The following is an 18,633-nucleotide window of genomic DNA, read 5'->3' on the forward strand; positions in this document are numbered from 1 at the left end:
TGTTGTCCCCATATAAACCCCTTTAATATTGAGATGTTACTGGGGTTTTAGCGCAAGGAAAATTTCATTAGAAACATATATTTTTAAATGAATCATAATCTACCGTACTTAACGGAATTATGATTACAGCTTGGGACAATCCAATGACCATTACATGATTCGCTCGGTCCAACGGTCACACCGTATACATATTAAACAACAATAATACATTCCGTATGCAATGAAAAAGGCCGTTATAAAACTAAACAAAATTAACCAATCAATTTAAAATGGTAGAAAAGTAACCGTAATTTTATCGTATATACTTATTCAAAGAAACTCATGAACTCGTTCATCTATTTAGTCGTATTACGGTTTAATATGTAATTATTTGCTAAAACCTGTTACAATGATAATTATACTATTCACTTTGAACAAACTGAGTGTTTAAATTACGAATTGCACGTCAGAGTCTTCTATTATTGGCATTCAAAATAAAACACGAATAACTGTTGAAGCAGGTAATGAAAAAATAAATGGCGGCGCCCTTATGGATCACGAAAATTTCAGTGAACGTATATAGAGATTATCTCTTTTTCATTTGCTGATTTTGACTTTTTTCTTTTACATACGTGTTACCTTTAGAGCCTTGCTTCGCGGACGGGCCGAACTTTGCTCGGTAATATGTTTTACGACGTGACCGTGTTTGAGGGCGAAGCAACTTTCTATCTTTTTAGAAGTTTCTTTCTTTATAAACTGTCTTGCTGTTATGCCCTCTGGGCCCAAAATTGGAATAAACTTATCTTATCTATACCCAAAGTAGTTAATAAATGGGTTCGAACTGTGAAGATAAAATTTTTACATGTAGATATATTGGAATTTTTCAGATATAAGAAGGCAAATAAAACTGTTCAATGTAAAATACGCCAGTAGTTGGATAAAACATCCAAAGTCGGCACAGTCAAAGTTCACAACAACAATGGAAGAATTAACTGCATCCTCATTCCGCAGGGCAACAAGCCATTTTCAGCAACCCCTGAAATTCTTAATTGAGGCTAAGTGCCCATTTCAGCTCGAACAATGACAATTAAAGAGGCCTGTGCATATGTTGGGATTTCCCTCTTGGTAAGTCAGCATTATAGATTGAACAATTATGTGTATGTGTACCTAATACATGTACATTAGCTGTACATATATGTATTCATATACATGTATATCATTATGGATGTATCCAAGTTTATTATAACTTTAAAGTAACATTTTATGAATGAAATACAAATACTACTTAGGCTTCATTGTGATATTGAACTGCTAATGTTCTTTATAAACTTTACTTGCATCAAGTTTTGAATACTGCAGTACATCTATGTCAAAATAAGTATGCATATTGCAGTATAATACTTTCACCACTAATCAGAGCACTTGTAAATCATGCATATTTTATCAATACATGTAATGACATTTGCCATTTTAGAATGTGATGCAAGGGATGGTTCGCTGCACCTTAAAACAAAATTTGAATATTGGCATCAGATTCAAGGACAACATCACCTGAAAGACACCCAATGCTGTGATTTGTTAGTGTGGATTCCTAGTGACACTCAAATAATTCACATTGACAAAGATGTATCATGGTCAACCTTTTAAGTGTGATAGAGTTTAATTATAATAATGAAGTATTTTTGCAGTCTAAAACACACACATAACCACATGTACATATACTTTATTATGATATCAGTGGTGCATCTATCAAAGTTATGTAATTACATGTATATTTATTGAATAAACATTATAGACAGAGTTTTTCTTATTTTAGATGAACCAAAATACATGTATACATGTATAGACACAGTGTCCAGCTTTACAAAAATCATTCAATTACATGCATTTACTAAAACAATGGATTTTACTTCTTTTTTAATAATGCAGATTTGAAAACCTTCAGAATGAGAACAAAAGGCTTTATGTTTGATTGTATATTGTTTAACGTTCCTCTCGAGAATATTTCATTCTGATGGAGACGTTCCAAAGGGCTTTATATTCATATGAATATAAAAGGATTTATATTTATATAAACATGTAGAAAAGTTATATTGCATAATATATGGTATTCATTACTTTTAACTTTAAAAATTCATTGTGGCAGGTATGTGCAGATTTAAGGTATATATATATACATGCAATTAATCTACATGTAATAAGTTTGTAGGATTTATCTGCAATCTCCTTCAAAAAGGGAACCTGCAAATTCACATGATCCACACAAATCTGAAATATTTTGTCAGATCAATATCTATACTATGATAGAATATGGCTAAGGAATTTAAAAAAAAAAAAATATTCTCTCATTTTCCCATCCAACATGGATTCTGCATCTGGAAATTTTATAGCAAAGTTGTGCATCCTCTTTTGAGAAGTGGGATTTATTTGTAAGAAAGAAGTGTCATGTCATTTGGAAGTTTGTCAAATATACAAAATCCTTTGTCCGCCAGGAATATATCACCAACTTGCAACTTCTCTAAAATGCCACAATGGTTCACAATTGCCAAATTAGATTTGTATCCAGCATACAGATTGGAAATAAGCTGCATTAGGTGTAATACACATTAAGGTCTTTTCTTTGTGGCGACTCTTGTCATTACTGCAAGCGAAAAACTGGCTATTCATATCAATTTGGTCATATTAGGTCACTTCAGTTCTGTTGCATCCATTGCAATCTTCAATTCTTCTGACTTTTATATTTCAGTTGAATGGACACTCCCAACAGTGTTCATGATCCCTTCAAACAAAATTTCATGAATATATGAAAAATATACACACAAAATGGTGTATACAGCAACATTTATACTCCCTAAAATTACTAGGTAATTGAATATTGTGAAATCTGCGCTGACCTGTGAAATTTATAACTAGTCAGTGTATAGAAAGTGCATTGTTCATTTTTCCTTAATGAACCGCTAAAACATACCTTTCCAGGGTCTTTCAATTATGATGTTCCCAATTGTCAAGGATGGTTTCCTTTAATTAAGCAGGTATATTTCTCACTGCAAGTTTACAACATCATAGTCTTCAAGGGAAGCTGTAAGAACAAAAGCAATACCATTATAGTATTTGGTGTGCATATAAATTTAGATAACACTGAAATGAGAATGAAGAAAATACAGAAAAACCACCTGACACTAAACTTAACAACCGTTGTAATTTCCTGGTTTGATGTACTGGAATACTTGTATCGTACACTGTACCTTTTTAAATCTTGAGGGTTTGATGTTGTGTGCTCGTGATCATGTAGATCCACTTCATTGTTGTCTGGTACAGATATATTGGTAGCAGTATCAACTTCGGTTCCTACATGTACGTTTCAAGCAGATGCTTCTGCTTCAGCAGGTTTCGTAACTTCGTGTCTATGAAAAAAAAAGTAATATACCATAAGTTGCTGTTTTTATTGACTTAAAGTGGCTCACTACACAACAAAGTTGTAGTTTCTGAAATCAGCACAGAAAATGAGTGTTACAATCATTCTTTTCAAGGCCATGTGTCACTTTTACATAATTATACAATAAAGATATATGCCAGTTCTCCTGAAACACAATACAAAATTTAATCATGCAGGAGCCTATATAAAGGCAAGTAGTATCAAGGGTGTCCTGTCAACCCTTTCCCCTTTTCCTAGCAAGGTTATTTTTTCTATATTGATATAATAAATAAGTACAGAAGGGAGTTATGTAGTAAAAGATGTTAATAAATGTTGAAATCAATAACGAAGAAAAACTTACCCCCCCCCCCACCCCCACCCCCATTTATGAAATTGTAGTACATGTAATTTTTTCCTCTTATTATTTTATTTTTATCAGTTCGTCTGTCAAAATCTTTTGTAGGCCTACCCCCTCTGAAATATCTAAACAACACGTCCAGTATATTCTGTCAGTTTATAGACACGTGTGTTAATTTGACATGATTATTCGTTGAATTGTGATAATATTACGTACCTACATCTTTGTATCCACCGCTTCCTTACTGTAGCATCGACTAGGAACCTAAATAAACTACATGTCAGGGTTTTCCCAGTCTCATGTATGCAACCGATCGCTTAACAATACACCAAATTACATATTAGCGCCGATTCTCTGTTACGACTTCATATATTTCACATGTTGTTGTACCCGGAAGTAGTAAAACCGAAAGTGAAACCAAAGGAGACTTACAGACCCTATACGCAGCCAAACATGCAGCGACAAGATGAAGCCAAAAAGGGACAGATAGAAGCGATACTGATTGATTGGTTTCTGTTTTTTCCATGGTGATTGATTGATTGTACCTTGCTTAACGTCTCGCTCGAGAATTTTTCACTCATATGGAGACGTCACCAAGACCGGTGAAGGGCTTCAAATTTAGGCCTTTGCTCGGCACTTACGGCCTTTGAGCAGTGAGGGTTCTTTAGCGTGCCACACCTGATGCGACACGGGGCATCCGTTTTTAAGGTCATCTCCGAGGACCCATGACATTCACACCTGATGCCGAACGTTTGGCGATGGAACTGTCACTACATTGTGTCGCGGCCGGGATTCGAACCCCGGCCTCCAGCATGCGGGGCGAACGTTCTTTTTTCCCCCTCTTTTGGGGCGAACGTTCTAACCTCTCGGATACCACGGCGGTTCCATGCATGATGGTGAAGATAACGAACTGTGACCAATATTCCTATTATAAGCAATACAATAAAACGTCTCTTCCAAGAATGGAATCGTCACCACTGTCGGCGATGAATTGCCAAACTTTGGCTCGCTCGGCGTTTTTCGGCTGCTTAGCGGGGAGCCTCAGCCTCGACGATTTTTATCGTGCTACCGCCCCGCCTGCTGTGACTCGGACCCTCGGTTTAATTTGGTGTCCTGTTACAACCAGCAATGGGTGCTGTGGACCTTTCTAACCCGGATCCCCACGGGACTTGAGTCCGAGACTAGGAGGGCATGCCAGCCAAGGCAGTGAAGCACGGCAACGTTATGGTCACCCTCCCCCTCCCTTTTGAATGCAGGAGGTACCCATTCAGCTGGTGGTAGAGGTTTAATCCCGGTCGAACGCTAATCTCCTTTCTCAAGGTCAAACTGAAGAGAATCGTCACCACTGTCGGCGATGGGTTTCCAAACTTTGGCCTGTGCTCGGCGTTTTCGGCCGCTTAGCGGGGAGCGATTGTTATCGTGCCACCCACGCCTGCTGTGATTCGGACCCTCGGTTTAATTTGGTGGCCGCTTACAACAAGCAAGGGGTGCTGCGGATCTTTCTAACCCGGATCTCCACGGGACTGGAGCTCGAGACAAGGACGGCATGCGAGCCAGGCAGTGAAGCACGACAACGCTGGTCCTCCCCTGAAGGAGTTCCATCGCCAAACGCTCGCCATCAGGTGTGAATGTCACGGGGTCCTCGGAGATGACCTTAAAAACGGATGTCCCGTGTCACAGTAGGTGTGGCACGCTAAAGAACCCTCACTGCTCAATGGCCGTAAGCGCCGAGCATAGGCCTAAATTTAAAGCCCTTCACCAGTCTTGGTGACGTCTTCATATGAGTGAAAAATTCTCGAGCGAGACGTTAAGCAAGATACAATCAATCAACAATCCCCTGAAGGTAGGAGGTACCTATTCAGCCGGCGATAGACGTCTAATCCCGGACGAACGCTACTATCCCTTCTCAAGGTCAACCTGGTGAGTCGCTGCATTTATTTGATATTCCTTATTAATATTCACTTAGTTCAATTACTACCGGCAGTTCCGCCTTCGTAAAGCACTCGCACAACACAGCCCGCAGGGCGATACCAATACTCAGACTTATTTTCTGTATACATCTTCTGGCAGCTACCATATGTAAATTCATATTCTGGTCATGTCCTACACCACATAATATACCTAGCATCGCCGGTGCTCTATTAGTATGTATCCCAATGGCAAACCTATGACACAATTTTTTTTAATTCTATTTATTTGGCCAAAATGCCATTCATGATTCAAGGTACTTGGTTAACGTAGGTTTCATGACCTTTCAATAGGCATGGCTAGCGAGTCGGTCAAGCAAAGATCACCAGAGAGTCAAATCATGCTACAACGTTCCATTCTGTAATTAGTCCGTTATGTCGCGTTACTTTGTATTCATTCATTATGCCCCCCTTCAAAGAAGAGGGGCATATTGGTTTGCACCTGTCGGTTGGTCGGTAGGTCGGTCGGTAGACCACATGTTGTCCGCTCAATATCTTGAGAACCATTCACTTGATGATAATATTTCATATGTGGGTTGGTTATGAGTAGAAGAGGATCCCTATTGTTTTTCAGGTCAAAAGGTCAAGGGTCAATCTACTCTAGACAGGAATATAATCTCCGTTCAATATCTTTTGCTTGAAAGACATCAAACTTGGCACACTGGTACATCCTAGGGAGTAGATGACCCCTTTTGATTTTGAGGTCATATGGTCAAAGGTCAAACTGGGCATAGGAATATACTGACCATTCAATTTCTAGAGAACCCTTTGCTTGACAGACATCAAACTTGGTACACTGGTACATCTTCAAAAGAAGATGACCTTGATTTTGAGGTCACATGGTCAAAGGTCAAGGGTCAAACTGGACATAGGGATATACTGTCCGTTCAATATCTTAAGAACCCTTTGCTTGACAGACATCAAACTTAGTACACTGGTACGTCTTCAGGAGAAGATGATCCCTTTTGATTTTGAGGTCACATGGTCAAAGGTCAAGGGTCACACTGGACATAGGAATATACTGTCCGTTCAATATCTTGAGAATCCTTTGCTTGACAGACATCAAACTTGGTACACTGGTACATCTTCAGGAGAAAATGACCCCTATTGATTTTGAGGTCACATGTTTAAAGGTCAAGGGTCAAACTGGACATAGGAATATACTGTCTGCTCAATATCTTAAGAACCCTTTTCTTGACAGACATCAAACTTGGTACACTGGTATGTCTTCAGGAGAAGGTGACCGCTATTGATTTTGAGGTAACATGGTCAAGGGTCAAACTGGACATAGTAATATGCTCTCCACTCAATATCTTGATAACCCTTTTGTTTGACAGACATCAAACTTAGTACACTGGTACATCTTCAGGAGAAGATGACCCATATTGATTTTGAGGTCAAAAGTCAATAGTTGAACTGGACATAGTAATATATTGTCTCCTATATTTTAAGAATTATTTGCTTGATTGACACCAAACTTGGTACACTGGTACAGCATAAGGAGTAGATGACCCCTATTGATTTTTAGGTGACATGGTCAATTCACTCCTGACATAGGAAGTTATTGTCTGCTCAATATTTTGAATTGATGATACTACTATCAATTAAAAGATGTGTGTGTATAACCCTTTTCAATTTTGCACCATGGGGGGCATATGTGTTTTACAAACATCTCTTGTTTATACATGTCATACACATGTGTACCTGGATAACGTTCAGGTATACCTGTTTGTGCCAAAATGTCGTCACAGCATAGACCAGGCCTGGAGGCCACCAACGCTGAGATTTTCTCAAATCTGAGATTTCTCAGAAAATTTGAGTTTTTCTCACCCAACTGTGCCACCAAATAAATATTTTCTCAAACTCAGATATGTTCATGAGTTTTTTCTCACATTTGAGAATTTTCTCAAATGCGCGTGCCACCAAACTAATGTTGAACTCAGCTGAGAAAAATATTTGAGATTTCTCAGGAAACCCCGAGATTGGTAAATAGCAACCTCAAATAAAATCTCAAGTGTATTTACTCACAACAAAATGGCTGCCAGACGACTTCGTCAACGCAGACGTCGTAGAAATGCAATGATTGTGAGGACAAGGAGAATCCTTGACAGGTCCAATCCGTTAGAGGGGTTGAGCGATGGTGATATTTTTGACAGATATCGTTTTTTTTCCGTCACCATTTTCTTCATCGTAGATTTAATTAAAGAAAATCTGTTGCACAACAATCGGATTAAGAATAATCCTTTAAACCCCCTCCATCAAGTCTTGGTTGCGCTGCGATTTTTTGCCACGGGATCATTTTATATTACGGTGGGTGACACTCTCAATGTTTCTAAAAGCGCAGCAGGCAGAGCTATAAGAGTGGTAACGGACTTGCTGTGCCAGTTGGCGAAAACTTTTATTAAATTTCCAAGCCGTGAGGAACTTATACACATCAAGACAGCATTTCACAAGATAGCCGGTAAGGGAATTCCATGTTGTCTGCTACAAGCTACTTGTACCTAGTGACCGTGACCCTTACATTAAAGCGTATCTTCGAGCCCGAGTTCAGCAGCATGTATACATGTGTATATTCAAATATTGTGTCAATGACAGTCACATTACTTTTAACTTCTCTATAAAATTATATATTATAAAAATATTTTTAAAAACGATTAGTAAAATACATTATATTTCAAAAACAACTGCACACGATAAATGATAGTTGTGTTGTCATGATTTAAAAATGGGGAAATTCTGGGGTTGAACCTAAATACCATTTAATTAATTGTCATTCTGTGAAACACAAATCACCAAGGACAAAATCACTAAAATTCAACCTCAATCTGCCACGGTACATGTGGCCTGTTATAGGCATATCAACGAAAGACAACATTGTTTTAGAAGTTGAAAAAAAAAATAAATCGCATATTCATCACAGCGAGTTCACATTTTCTTTATTCAGGTTTTTTTTTTCGTCTTAGGATTTCCAGGTGTTGTGGGTTGTACTGATGGGACTATTATTAAGATTCAGGCTCCCAAAGAAAATGAAGCTGATTAAATATGTCGGAAAGGATATTATGCCCTCAACATACAAGTAATGTTGAATCATATAATTATTATAATATACATATATGACTTAAGAAAATTTACTTGCGCTTATGGAGGCAATGCAACCATTATAGTATGAAGTTACAAGTATCACATACTTCTTATAATAAAATTACAGATGACATGCGATCCACGGTATCAAATAATTGACTTGGTGGCAAAGTGGCCAGGCAGTGTGCATGATTCAAGAATATTCCGTGAATCAGCCTTATGCACATATTTGGAGGAAGGTACGTGATAAACTCATATGCACACAGAATAATAAGTTTTTATTTTATATGTAAATATAATGATAATGAGGCCCATGGGCCACATCGTTCACCTGAGTCACCTTGGCCTGTCACTGCTCAAATGTAAAACTGTTTAAAAAAGATTTTATCAAACTTTATGCTCATGAATATTTTTTACCCAAACCTAGCCCCAAATGATATCAACATAACTGAAAATGAATTCACATAACACAGAGATGACTCCAAATCAACATCAATATGAATAACATGGAGAATGATTGGAAGGGGGGGGGGGGGGTAGGGTAAATAAACATATATTGTAAAATAGAAATTAAAAGAATATAGTTGTCTTTCCAGTTAGAATATTAAGACATAAATGAACTATAATGATAAAAATGTGAAGTTTACCGACAAACAAACAACTGGTGATAAAGAAAAAGCTCACTTGAGCAAACTACATGTAATAACAACAGTGATGAGGTGAATTATCATCTACAGGTCAGATTCAGGGGATATTACTTGGTGATTCAGGGTATGGCCTAAAACCTTATCTGATGACCCCATACTTATCAGCAGAGACAGAGGCCACACAGAAGTTCAATGCAGCTCATTGCAGAACTAGGCAATTATCTATTCTATAATCATTTTATGAAAGTCAAAATTCTTTAAAAGAATATGGTTTGCTTATGGTAATACATATTTTTCTTTTTATCTCAGAGTAACCATAGAGCAAACGTATGGAATTTTAAAAAAAAGATTCAATGCTCTTCACTGCGGATTAAGAACAAATCCTGAGCGAGCATGCAGGGTGGTCACAGCATGTGTCATCCTGCATAACATTGGTCTAATGAAGGGGGATATTTTGACAGAGGTGCCCCCCATTACTACTGACTCCAGCAGAACATATGATGTTGTTATCCCTGATGATGCAATTGGTAGAACTGTGCGGGATCACATTAGAGACACCTACTTTCATGTTTAAATCTTATGGTACTTCAATTCTGTACAACACAAATAACGAACCATATGATTATGAACATCACTTAATACAAACATAAGCGAAAAAATTAAATGCATTACGATTGTTGTAAAGTAATATTCATAAATTATGTTCAAGACAATTACATATAACACACCTTGATATGTAATACAAGAATTAAGGAAAAGAAAGATGGCCATACAAACTCTTTTTTTAAATGTAAGGCATTATGTGCTTACACATTTTATTACATTATGATATTTATGAGTTTTGTCTATTACAGTTTAAAAATAAACAACAGCAACCAAGCTTTAACTTTGATGATAATATGTAATTGAGTTTATGGTTTACAAACTAACAATCTTTAAACTAACAATCTTTATCAGATTCAACATAATGCATGTATATCCTTCATCCATCCATCACAAATGCTAATACACACTTAGGAATGCAATACACACAAACAGTAAACATGCTTTTCTGTAACAGAAAAAATGACCATCCAAAATTTTGGTTATGAATTTTAGAAAGGAAATGCAATTAAAATGAAAGCCTTGTCAAAAATATTGATGCCCAAACTCACCTACATGTCATAAGGACCATAAATTTTAAGACCTAAATGATATGGCTAGGAAAAAAGTTGTAACATTCTTTGCTCTATACAGGCTGGGAAAATAAATTACAAAGTTGTACATGAGAAGAATATGACAAGAGGCCCATGGGCCACATCCCGCATCAGTTGAACTCTGGACCATTATAGTTACCCCTGCAGCTAAAATATTGATCACTTACTGTAAGGAAAAGATTCTTAAATATTATCCTACATAAACCTATTTCAAATTAAGCCATATCGGAGAAGTGTTCACACTGTATTTTACATCCCCCACCCCTCTTCGATCAATTATAATTTTAAGGATAACAATTGGGCCCCCGTTATAGCAATATGCACATCTACAAATGGTAATGAAGTATTGTACAGAGTTTCAAGTGTAAAAAAAATGTACAAAATGTTGGTGAAAAATAAAGGAAATCTATCGCAAAATGGACTTGACAAATAATTTAATGGGAACAGAGTTATTGCCCTTTGATTTAATATTTTGAAACATATAATTGATTATTCAAATACAACTTAGACTTTTGAAATATTTTAAGGCTAACAAGTTTTTTTTTACAATAACTATTGAAAAAGACTCCAACAAACTTTAAGTTCCTGCCATGCATAAATCTTATCAAATCAAAATCTTATGATATCACAGGAGGATGGAAATACCTTAAGTGATTAAAAACCTAGTTGATTGTAATACGCAAGTTCCGAGTTACACAAAAATTATTTCCCTTTGTCGAACTCTTTCGCATTTTATGACGTATGGTGGGTACACAATGTATACATTATATCGTAAACTGGCATTGTACATAATGATTACGTACGATTAATGTAATAAAAGCGTAACTTTTGTTTATATCAATCACTGGTATGTATATTCTGGCCATATCAAGCATAATTTGTTTGAATAAGATCCTCAAATTGGCTATTAAATCATTATTCGTTTCCTCTTCTACATGAGTGATGCTTTTATCTTAGAAAGATGGCAATTAACAGTATTTGTTTGAGCCATTTTGTTATCCAATACTCATAAACTCACTAAAGCTGCCTTTCCCCTGAGATAGGATGGTCTCAGAAACTCTGGATATCATCTTTTAAGAAATAATACAACGATAGTAATTAGCAAATGTACCCACTGTCATCATATTTTATGTCATAATTTACGGAAGAGTTCGACAAGGGGAAATAACTCTTGGGGAACTCGGAACTTCCGTATTACATCGTACAGCACCAGAAATGAACGTTAATATACAGCTTCTACCTGATTTTAAATGGACAAACTCTTACATTTCATTACTATGTAACATCTGCACTGCAACCTCTGGGTGCGAATTAACCAAAATTTGAATTTTAAATTCATAGAAAGATTTCTGTATTCTAATAAGGTCCCTCTCATCTTTTATCTTCTTGATTTCTTCCTGAAATTTTTCATTTTCAATGGTGAGGTTCCTTTCCTCTAACTCCAGGATGGTCATTTTCCTCTTCAACTTACCAGAATCTATTAAAACAAGTAAAGAATTGAAAGTGATGGATTTCTCTTTGTCACACACACATACACACAAAATTTTTATGATAGTGTGAGTGTACACTAGGCTGACGTCTCAATTGAAACCTTATCACATCAGTTTAAATATTATTGCTTCTTTTTCTACTATTTGCCTGTAAATATGCAATACTATCTCGATTACCGGTAATGGAAGTACAATAACATAATTTGTATGTATTTCCCTTTTTTTTGTCTGTACACATAAGAAGATATGATTCAAAGAATTCAGACAAATCTAGATCATAATTTCTGCATTTTAATCTGGATTACATTAATAATAAAAGTCCTCATTAGGGCCCTCTCTGACTGTCAGTTTACCAGTTCTCATTTATATTACCTTTTGCCTTCCTCTTTTCTGACAGGTTGGAGGAGGTAGAAGGCAGGTTTGAGGAGGTGGAAGGCAGGTTTGAGGAGGTAGAAGGCAGGTCTGAGGAGGTGGAAGGCTGGCTCTCAGACAGATCTGTGAAAATTGTCAGACAATAAATTTTAGTAATTAACAAGAGGCCCAGGGGCCTTATAGGTCACCTGAGTATCATGTAACAACCTTCCAATGTTTGAATTAGGTTTGTGTTTAAATATAAGAATTTTACTTTTGGATGGAAGAAACATTGAATAGCTATGTGGTCATGAAGTACATGTGTCATTTTTATGTTCAATCAATAATCCTTTTTAAAAAACCTAGGTCTGAGACATCATAAAGAAAAGGGTTATTTACTCCTTAGATAAAACCAATATAAGAAGATTTTCAAAGAATTTCTACATTTTCACTATATGACCAATAGAGCCCCACCCTAACACAAGAACCCCTGCCCCAGGGGCCATGAATTTAACAATTTTGGTAGAGGGCTCAACGCTCATTATAATTATGCCCAGTTTGGCTTCTTGATGTCCAGGAGTAAAGAAGAAGATTTTTTAAAATTACACTCATTTTGATGGTTTTTGCCCCACCCCTCAGGCCCCAGGGGGGCAGGGACCACGAATTTCACAATTTTTGTTCCCCTCCACCCACAGATGCTATATGCCAAAATTGGTTGAAATTGGTTCAGGGGTTTCAGAGAAGAAGCTGAAAATGTTCAAATGTTAACGCACGACGAACGACGACGGACAAAAACAGATAGCAATAGGTCACCTGAATGATTCAGGTGACCTAAAAAGTCATATTCATTTTCTTGGTGCCAATGCACAGACTTCAATAATCTTAGAATAAAAGTGCTCTTATGTTTGTCTTTTGTAATTTGTTAATTATTTTATGAATTATTGATCTATGAAATTTTAGATGTGAATTGGGATTATGTATTTTCAGCTGTCTAGTTGCCAAATGAATTACAATTACTATATTATTGTTAATACATGTATTAGTAAAACTGATGGATGCTCCCAGAACTACATCTAACCAAGGAACATTTATGATAAATTATATCAATTTCTGATGAAAGGTATTTAAGAGATAATAGCTTGCATAGACGAATGGATGGACAGACACACACTCCCAATTTTTTTCAAATGACAGAGATACATGGAAATGTATATGTATGTATCATTTGAAACACTATTAAGTGTTGTGTGAATAATTACTAGCTGTATCGATTCCTCCACATATTCCCTCCAGTGAAGGTCGACCCCCCAAGTTGTCCAAAATAGCCTTTTCAGCAGGAGATGGGCTCGAAGGCTTGGGACCACCACCTGTTTTTGGTCTTTTCATCTCTGACAACTTTCCTTTTGCTAGAAATCAAATGAAAAAAATTATATTGAGCTTTTTATAAATGTATCTACATAAACATTGACAGAATACACATTTCCAAAATATATCATAAAAACATAAAATTGTAAAATTCATGATCATCAGGAATAGCAGAAAAGGATGCATTAAAACAAGAGGCTCAAGGGCCACATCGCTCACCTGAGTCACTTTGGCCCATATTTAAAGATTTTCAAGAAGAAGATTTTTAAATGACCCCAACCTATTTTTGCATTTTTGTGATTATCTCCCCTTTGAAGGGAGCATGGCCCTTCATTTAATCAAACTTGAAAGCCCTTCACCCAAAGATGGTTTTGGCCAAGTTTGGTTGGAATTGGCCCAGTGGTTCTGGAGAAGAAGTCGAAAATATGAAAAGTTTACAGATGAACAGACAAATGACAGCACAGGCGGTCAGAAAAGCTCGCTTGAGCTTTCAGCTCAGGTGAGCTAAAATGGTGAATTTTGCAACCCCAAGGTTATGACTCTAGGATAGGTCTAAATTAGTCGTATCATTTAATGTTGATACAAAAAGTATATTATGTAATTTAGCCTTTCAACAGTATACGCACTGTTTAGGGCATTGATACTGTTGCTGAGTATTAGAATTTAGCTTAGATTTTTTTTTTTCGTTTCACAAATTAAATGAAGTATAAAAGTGTGCTAATTCTTAACATTTTACTCACACTTGATATTTATAATTTACAGGTCCTTAAATTACAAGTTTTGAGTACTTGATCATTAACTGTGAAACCTCATAATCAATTATCATCTTCTCAATTGACACCAATCCACCAAATTCTAAGTTTCTTAAGCAAAGGGTTCTCAAGATACTGAGCAGACAACACTTGGTCTACAGATCAATGGACTGATAGGTGCAAACTTTTCAAAAGGAGAGAAACAGGAGAAGTACATTCATATGTATATATAATAACCTCTCTGCTTCAAATTGCTGTACTGCTTTTGAGACTCTGAGGATGTTCTAGAATTTCCGGAACCACTGCCTCTGAAAATTGAAAATGATACTTAGCTACAAATTATACAAGGATAATGAAATAAAAGACTATTTATTCCCTTGAAATAAGAGAATATTTTAAATTTAAATGACAATGTAAAGTTTTCCATTACAAGGTTTAAATAGATTTATTGTATGTAAATATTGTCTTTATTAGGGTGTTTTTCATGTACATTGTTTTTAAAGATATCACAAACAGTAACAATTCCAACATCACCAAGAGGCCCATGAGTCACCTCACTCACCTGAGCAGCCATTTCTAACAATAAACAACCTTGAGCAAAACTATCATTATACAGACAGGTTGGGTCATACATAAAAAAAAAATCCAGGCACTGCAACCCCTGAACCTCCTTTAGGTATATTTATAATGTCACATGTAAAATATATATATATATATATATATATATATATATATATGTGTGTGTGTGTGTACAGTATGTATATTAACTCTACAGTATTTAGTTTAATATTCAGTGATTTTTTAAGACTCATTTTAATTCAGAATATCGGTCCTTTCCCCGGTATGTAAAACAATTTTTAAAGAAGAATGACATCAATTTGTGTTTGATTTCTTGTTTGATATGATATATTTAGCATATTTACAATAATGACAAGGTTTTCCCAATTTGACCAAAACATTGACAAGTTTTCCCAGTTTGAAAGTCACAGGACCCTTTTGAAAAATCACTTATATTATCATTACCGGTATACATCTCATATTGACAATGTGTAACATGATTGTGTGACAAGATGTTTTGTGATCAATAAATAATGTGTTTGATATCTTGATTTACAATTTCCATCATATTCGGAATAATATGGACTGATTTTTCAAAAATTTTATTTGTAAAGAAGAGTGTGGTTAATTTATTTTATTACGGTTCAGTTTTTAAACATATTCATAGTTTATATAAAACATTGGTGAAAAGGTTTGAAAACATTTATCAGAATTATTTGAAGAATGTTGTGTATAATCTTGTAAAATTTAATTTTAAATGCTCTCAAAATGTTTCTACATGTATAAATGTTTTCAAAACGTTTCTTCTAAATGTTCTCAAAACTTTTCTTAGAAATGTTTTCAAAACATTGCAGTACAATCTTTCCAAAAAATGTTATGCTAGACTCTAACGTTTAAAAAAACCACTCAAATCACGTTAAAATAACGTTTTAGAAAATGTTTTCATAACATTTTCACAATGTTTTTAAAACGTTTTAATAGACGTTGTTGTGCTAAGAGACCATAATATGTATGGTAGTCATTATTCATAGAATGTAAAAATATTACTAAGTCTGCTTGTGGCTCTTTACAATCTACCTAACAATTTGTACACGTGTATTGAACCTGAGATTGTACGCGAAGAGCCTATGAGTAATGAGGCGACCATTGGATCGCTTGTAAACAAAGATAATTTCATTATCAATAAATAAATCAACTTATCCGTTTTGAAGATCCCCATGCTATCGTATCCAGTCGCCATTTTTGTTGTTGTGCTATTTTTAATCTAAAAATCATGTGACACGAATAAACGGTATTTTATAAACACAACTTACCCATTCACGGCTGCGGCCACCTCGGCCCAGGCATTTTCTTTCGCCGTTTTCCCACCAAAACCGCCTTTAAATTTACCAAATAGAATGTCTTCTCTATTCTGCACCTCCTCGACAACTATTTTCTTTTCTATTTCAGTCCAATTCGGCCTTTTTCTCAGTAGAGGGGCGGGCGCGGATTTGGATATGCATTTATCGTTTGCGATTTGCAGCGCTACTTCGTAGTCTGACGACATATTGGATTATACTGTACTGTATATAATGTATATGTAATTGCAGACGACTTCTAAAGGTGACGTCATTAAATCGTAAGAAAATTACATGTAAAGTACATGCGAAAGCATTGTAGCTAATGTAAACAACAAAGTGAAAGTGGATCATTGAAAAGTAAGGCCCCTTGTAACAATGAAAACACGTTGAGTTATTTTGTCAAATCTCAACTCACGTGAGGTGAATCTGAGAAAGTTTGGTGGCACAGCATTTTAGCAAAATCTCTGCTGAGATAAAAAACTTGAATTTGAGTCTGAGTTTGAGATTTTTATATGTTGGTGGCCCCCAGGCCAGGGGCTCGGACCTCAACCTACCACGAGGTTCAATTTGCAATGTGACCAACCACTACATTATCTCGTCAGGTTTACTTGCTACGCATTATTGGGCCCAAAAGTTTCAGGATAGGCATTGCTATTCACGGCCACAGGGGTTCACGGGTTTTACTACATCACGATCACAATTTTAGGTACCAAGGACCTCACAGGTGTCAATTTATGCAGAGTTATTAACTTCATAGTACTTATCTATTATTAACAGTCCCTATGCAATTACGTGGTGTTACTTGCTATTTCAGCAATTTGCTTCTTTTTATTTTATGTAGTTTACAGATGATTCCGATAACGTAAGTGACGTGGAGCGCTACATGCTATTTCGTATACACGTTTCAGGTTTGTGCTAGAACCAGCCTCACAGCGTACGGGTCGCAGTATATTCTCACCTTGTCGTTCTTTGGATCTGTAGCACCTTCTATAGCACAGAGACCATAGTTCCATATCATTAGTCTCCATTAATTGCAGTTTTTGTTTCCGATAATTGTCGATAATCTCAATTTAAGTTCGGACTTGCAGATTGTTGATCGGTTCGTTGTTGTTTATTCTCAATGTCAAGCCTAACCAAAAGTTATTGTTTGGTTAATTTTAAGTCAATCACACTATCCATTCCATTTTTCATGTAAATAATTGACTGGTTTTGTCTCAGATGTATTCGGCGTTTACTTTTTTTCAGAATTCATTCAATAGGCATTTATTGGAATTTGGAATGGCTCTCGGAATTTGAATGGTACCTTGTTCTTCTTGGTGTCCAAATATCTACACCTTTAAATAAGATGGACGCCACATCATTCCGTCTGCTGAACTTCAGCACTTCAGCCCTATACTACAGATGCTCACTGCAGTAATTATATCTATATTAAATATGCTTTGGCCTTAATAGGGACAGCTGCTACCATATGTACTCATCTATTGAGGTGTACAACTAAGAATATCCTATTCTTTTCTATTTTTGGTTATATTGTGTACATAATGTGTTTTCCCCCTTTCTTTCTTTGTATGTACATGTATTTGTAATTACATTGTATATTGATGGAAATGTATTTTCTTCATAATCTCCTAAGGGAGGAAATAAAGTATGAATGAATGAATGAAAAGGAAGTGTCATCTTTGTTATCCAACATTTGTCCTACGCTTTCTAACCTTTACGTCATGTTTTAGTATAAAACGGGGATCTCGAGACGCTCGCTCTCTGCTGCTTAGGACTTTGAGGGTAAAGGCTTAGGAGTGTTAATGGGCTGGGTAATTTTCGTATTTTGGCTCAAGTAATCAGTCTTTAATTTTAATTCTTAGCTGGGTTTGGGTTAATTCTCACTGGTTTTGGAACGTTTGGATTAGTTTGACGAATTTATTAGGAATTTCCGGTCTTAAAAGTTTGATCCATTACAGTTTATTGTTTTATCTTAGGAATTGTCGAAATTGGTATTTAGCATTGTGCCATTCTGCTCATTACCTTAGTTTTTAATGCCTTTTAATAAGGACATTTTTTAAAATGGTAATTTCTAATCAAAACAAATTAAATACAATTTATACATCATAAATACACATGTTTATCCAGAAAATTT

General features: G+C 35.9%; 1 protein-coding gene and 3 long non-coding RNA genes across 5 annotated transcripts; 2 read left to right on the plus strand and 2 right to left on the minus strand.

Annotated features, from left to right (window-relative positions):
* Positions 1 to 1,033: 1,033 nt before the first annotated feature.
* On the plus strand, positions 1,034 to 1,782 carry LOC125671441 (uncharacterized). Its single transcript, XR_008800094.1, has 2 exons — positions 1,034 to 1,104; positions 1,454 to 1,782. It is a non-coding gene; the product is annotated as an uncharacterized LOC125671441 (long non-coding RNA).
* Positions 1,687 to 4,165, minus strand: LOC125653095 (uncharacterized). 2 transcript variants are annotated; one of them, XR_008800089.1, is made up of 4 exons: positions 3,969 to 4,165; positions 3,225 to 3,383; positions 2,948 to 3,058; positions 1,687 to 2,758 (listed from the first exon to the last, which is right to left on the minus strand). It is a non-coding gene; the product is annotated as an uncharacterized LOC125653095 (long non-coding RNA). The 2 variants fall into 2 exon arrangements; XR_008800091.1 differs by having other exon boundaries at positions 3,973 to 4,159.
* LOC130051830 (uncharacterized) lies at positions 4,161 to 9,602 on the plus strand. Its single transcript, XR_008800093.1, has 4 exons — positions 4,161 to 5,672; positions 8,683 to 8,795; positions 8,928 to 9,039; positions 9,538 to 9,602. It is a non-coding gene; the product is annotated as an uncharacterized LOC130051830 (long non-coding RNA).
* LOC130051825 (uncharacterized) lies at positions 9,060 to 17,138 on the minus strand. Its single transcript, XM_056154576.1, has 5 exons — positions 16,473 to 17,138; positions 14,839 to 14,909; positions 13,744 to 13,890; positions 12,506 to 12,628; positions 9,060 to 12,120 (listed from the first exon to the last, which is right to left on the minus strand). Exons 1-5 carry the CDS (start codon positions 16,703 to 16,705, stop codon positions 11,906 to 11,908), a joined length of 789 nt encoding a protein of 262 aa, XP_056010551.1. The 5' UTR covers positions 16,706 to 17,138; the 3' UTR covers positions 9,060 to 11,905.
* Positions 17,139 to 18,633: the final 1,495 nt, after the last annotated feature.

The sequence above is a fragment of the Ostrea edulis genome, chromosome 1 (genome assembly GCF_947568905.1).
Source record: "Ostrea edulis chromosome 1, xbOstEdul1.1, whole genome shotgun sequence".
Classification (NCBI taxonomy): domain Eukaryota; kingdom Metazoa; phylum Mollusca; class Bivalvia; order Ostreida; family Ostreidae; genus Ostrea; species Ostrea edulis.

Bases quoted from the DNA above. Each gene is read 5' to 3' on its own strand.
- LOC130051825 (XM_056154576.1), bottom strand. From the start codon at position 16,705: ATGTCGTCAGACTACGAAGTAGCGCTGCAAATCGCAAACGATAAATGC. The intron at 13,891-14,838 runs GTTATTATATAT...TTTGATTTCTAG, and splicing joins CAGCAATTTGAAGCAGAGAG to CAAAAGGAAAGTTGTCAGAG. The intron at 12,121-12,505 runs GTAATATAAATG...TTGTTTTAATAG, and splicing joins AGAAAAGAGGAAGGCAAAAG to ATTCTGGTAAGTTGAAGAGG.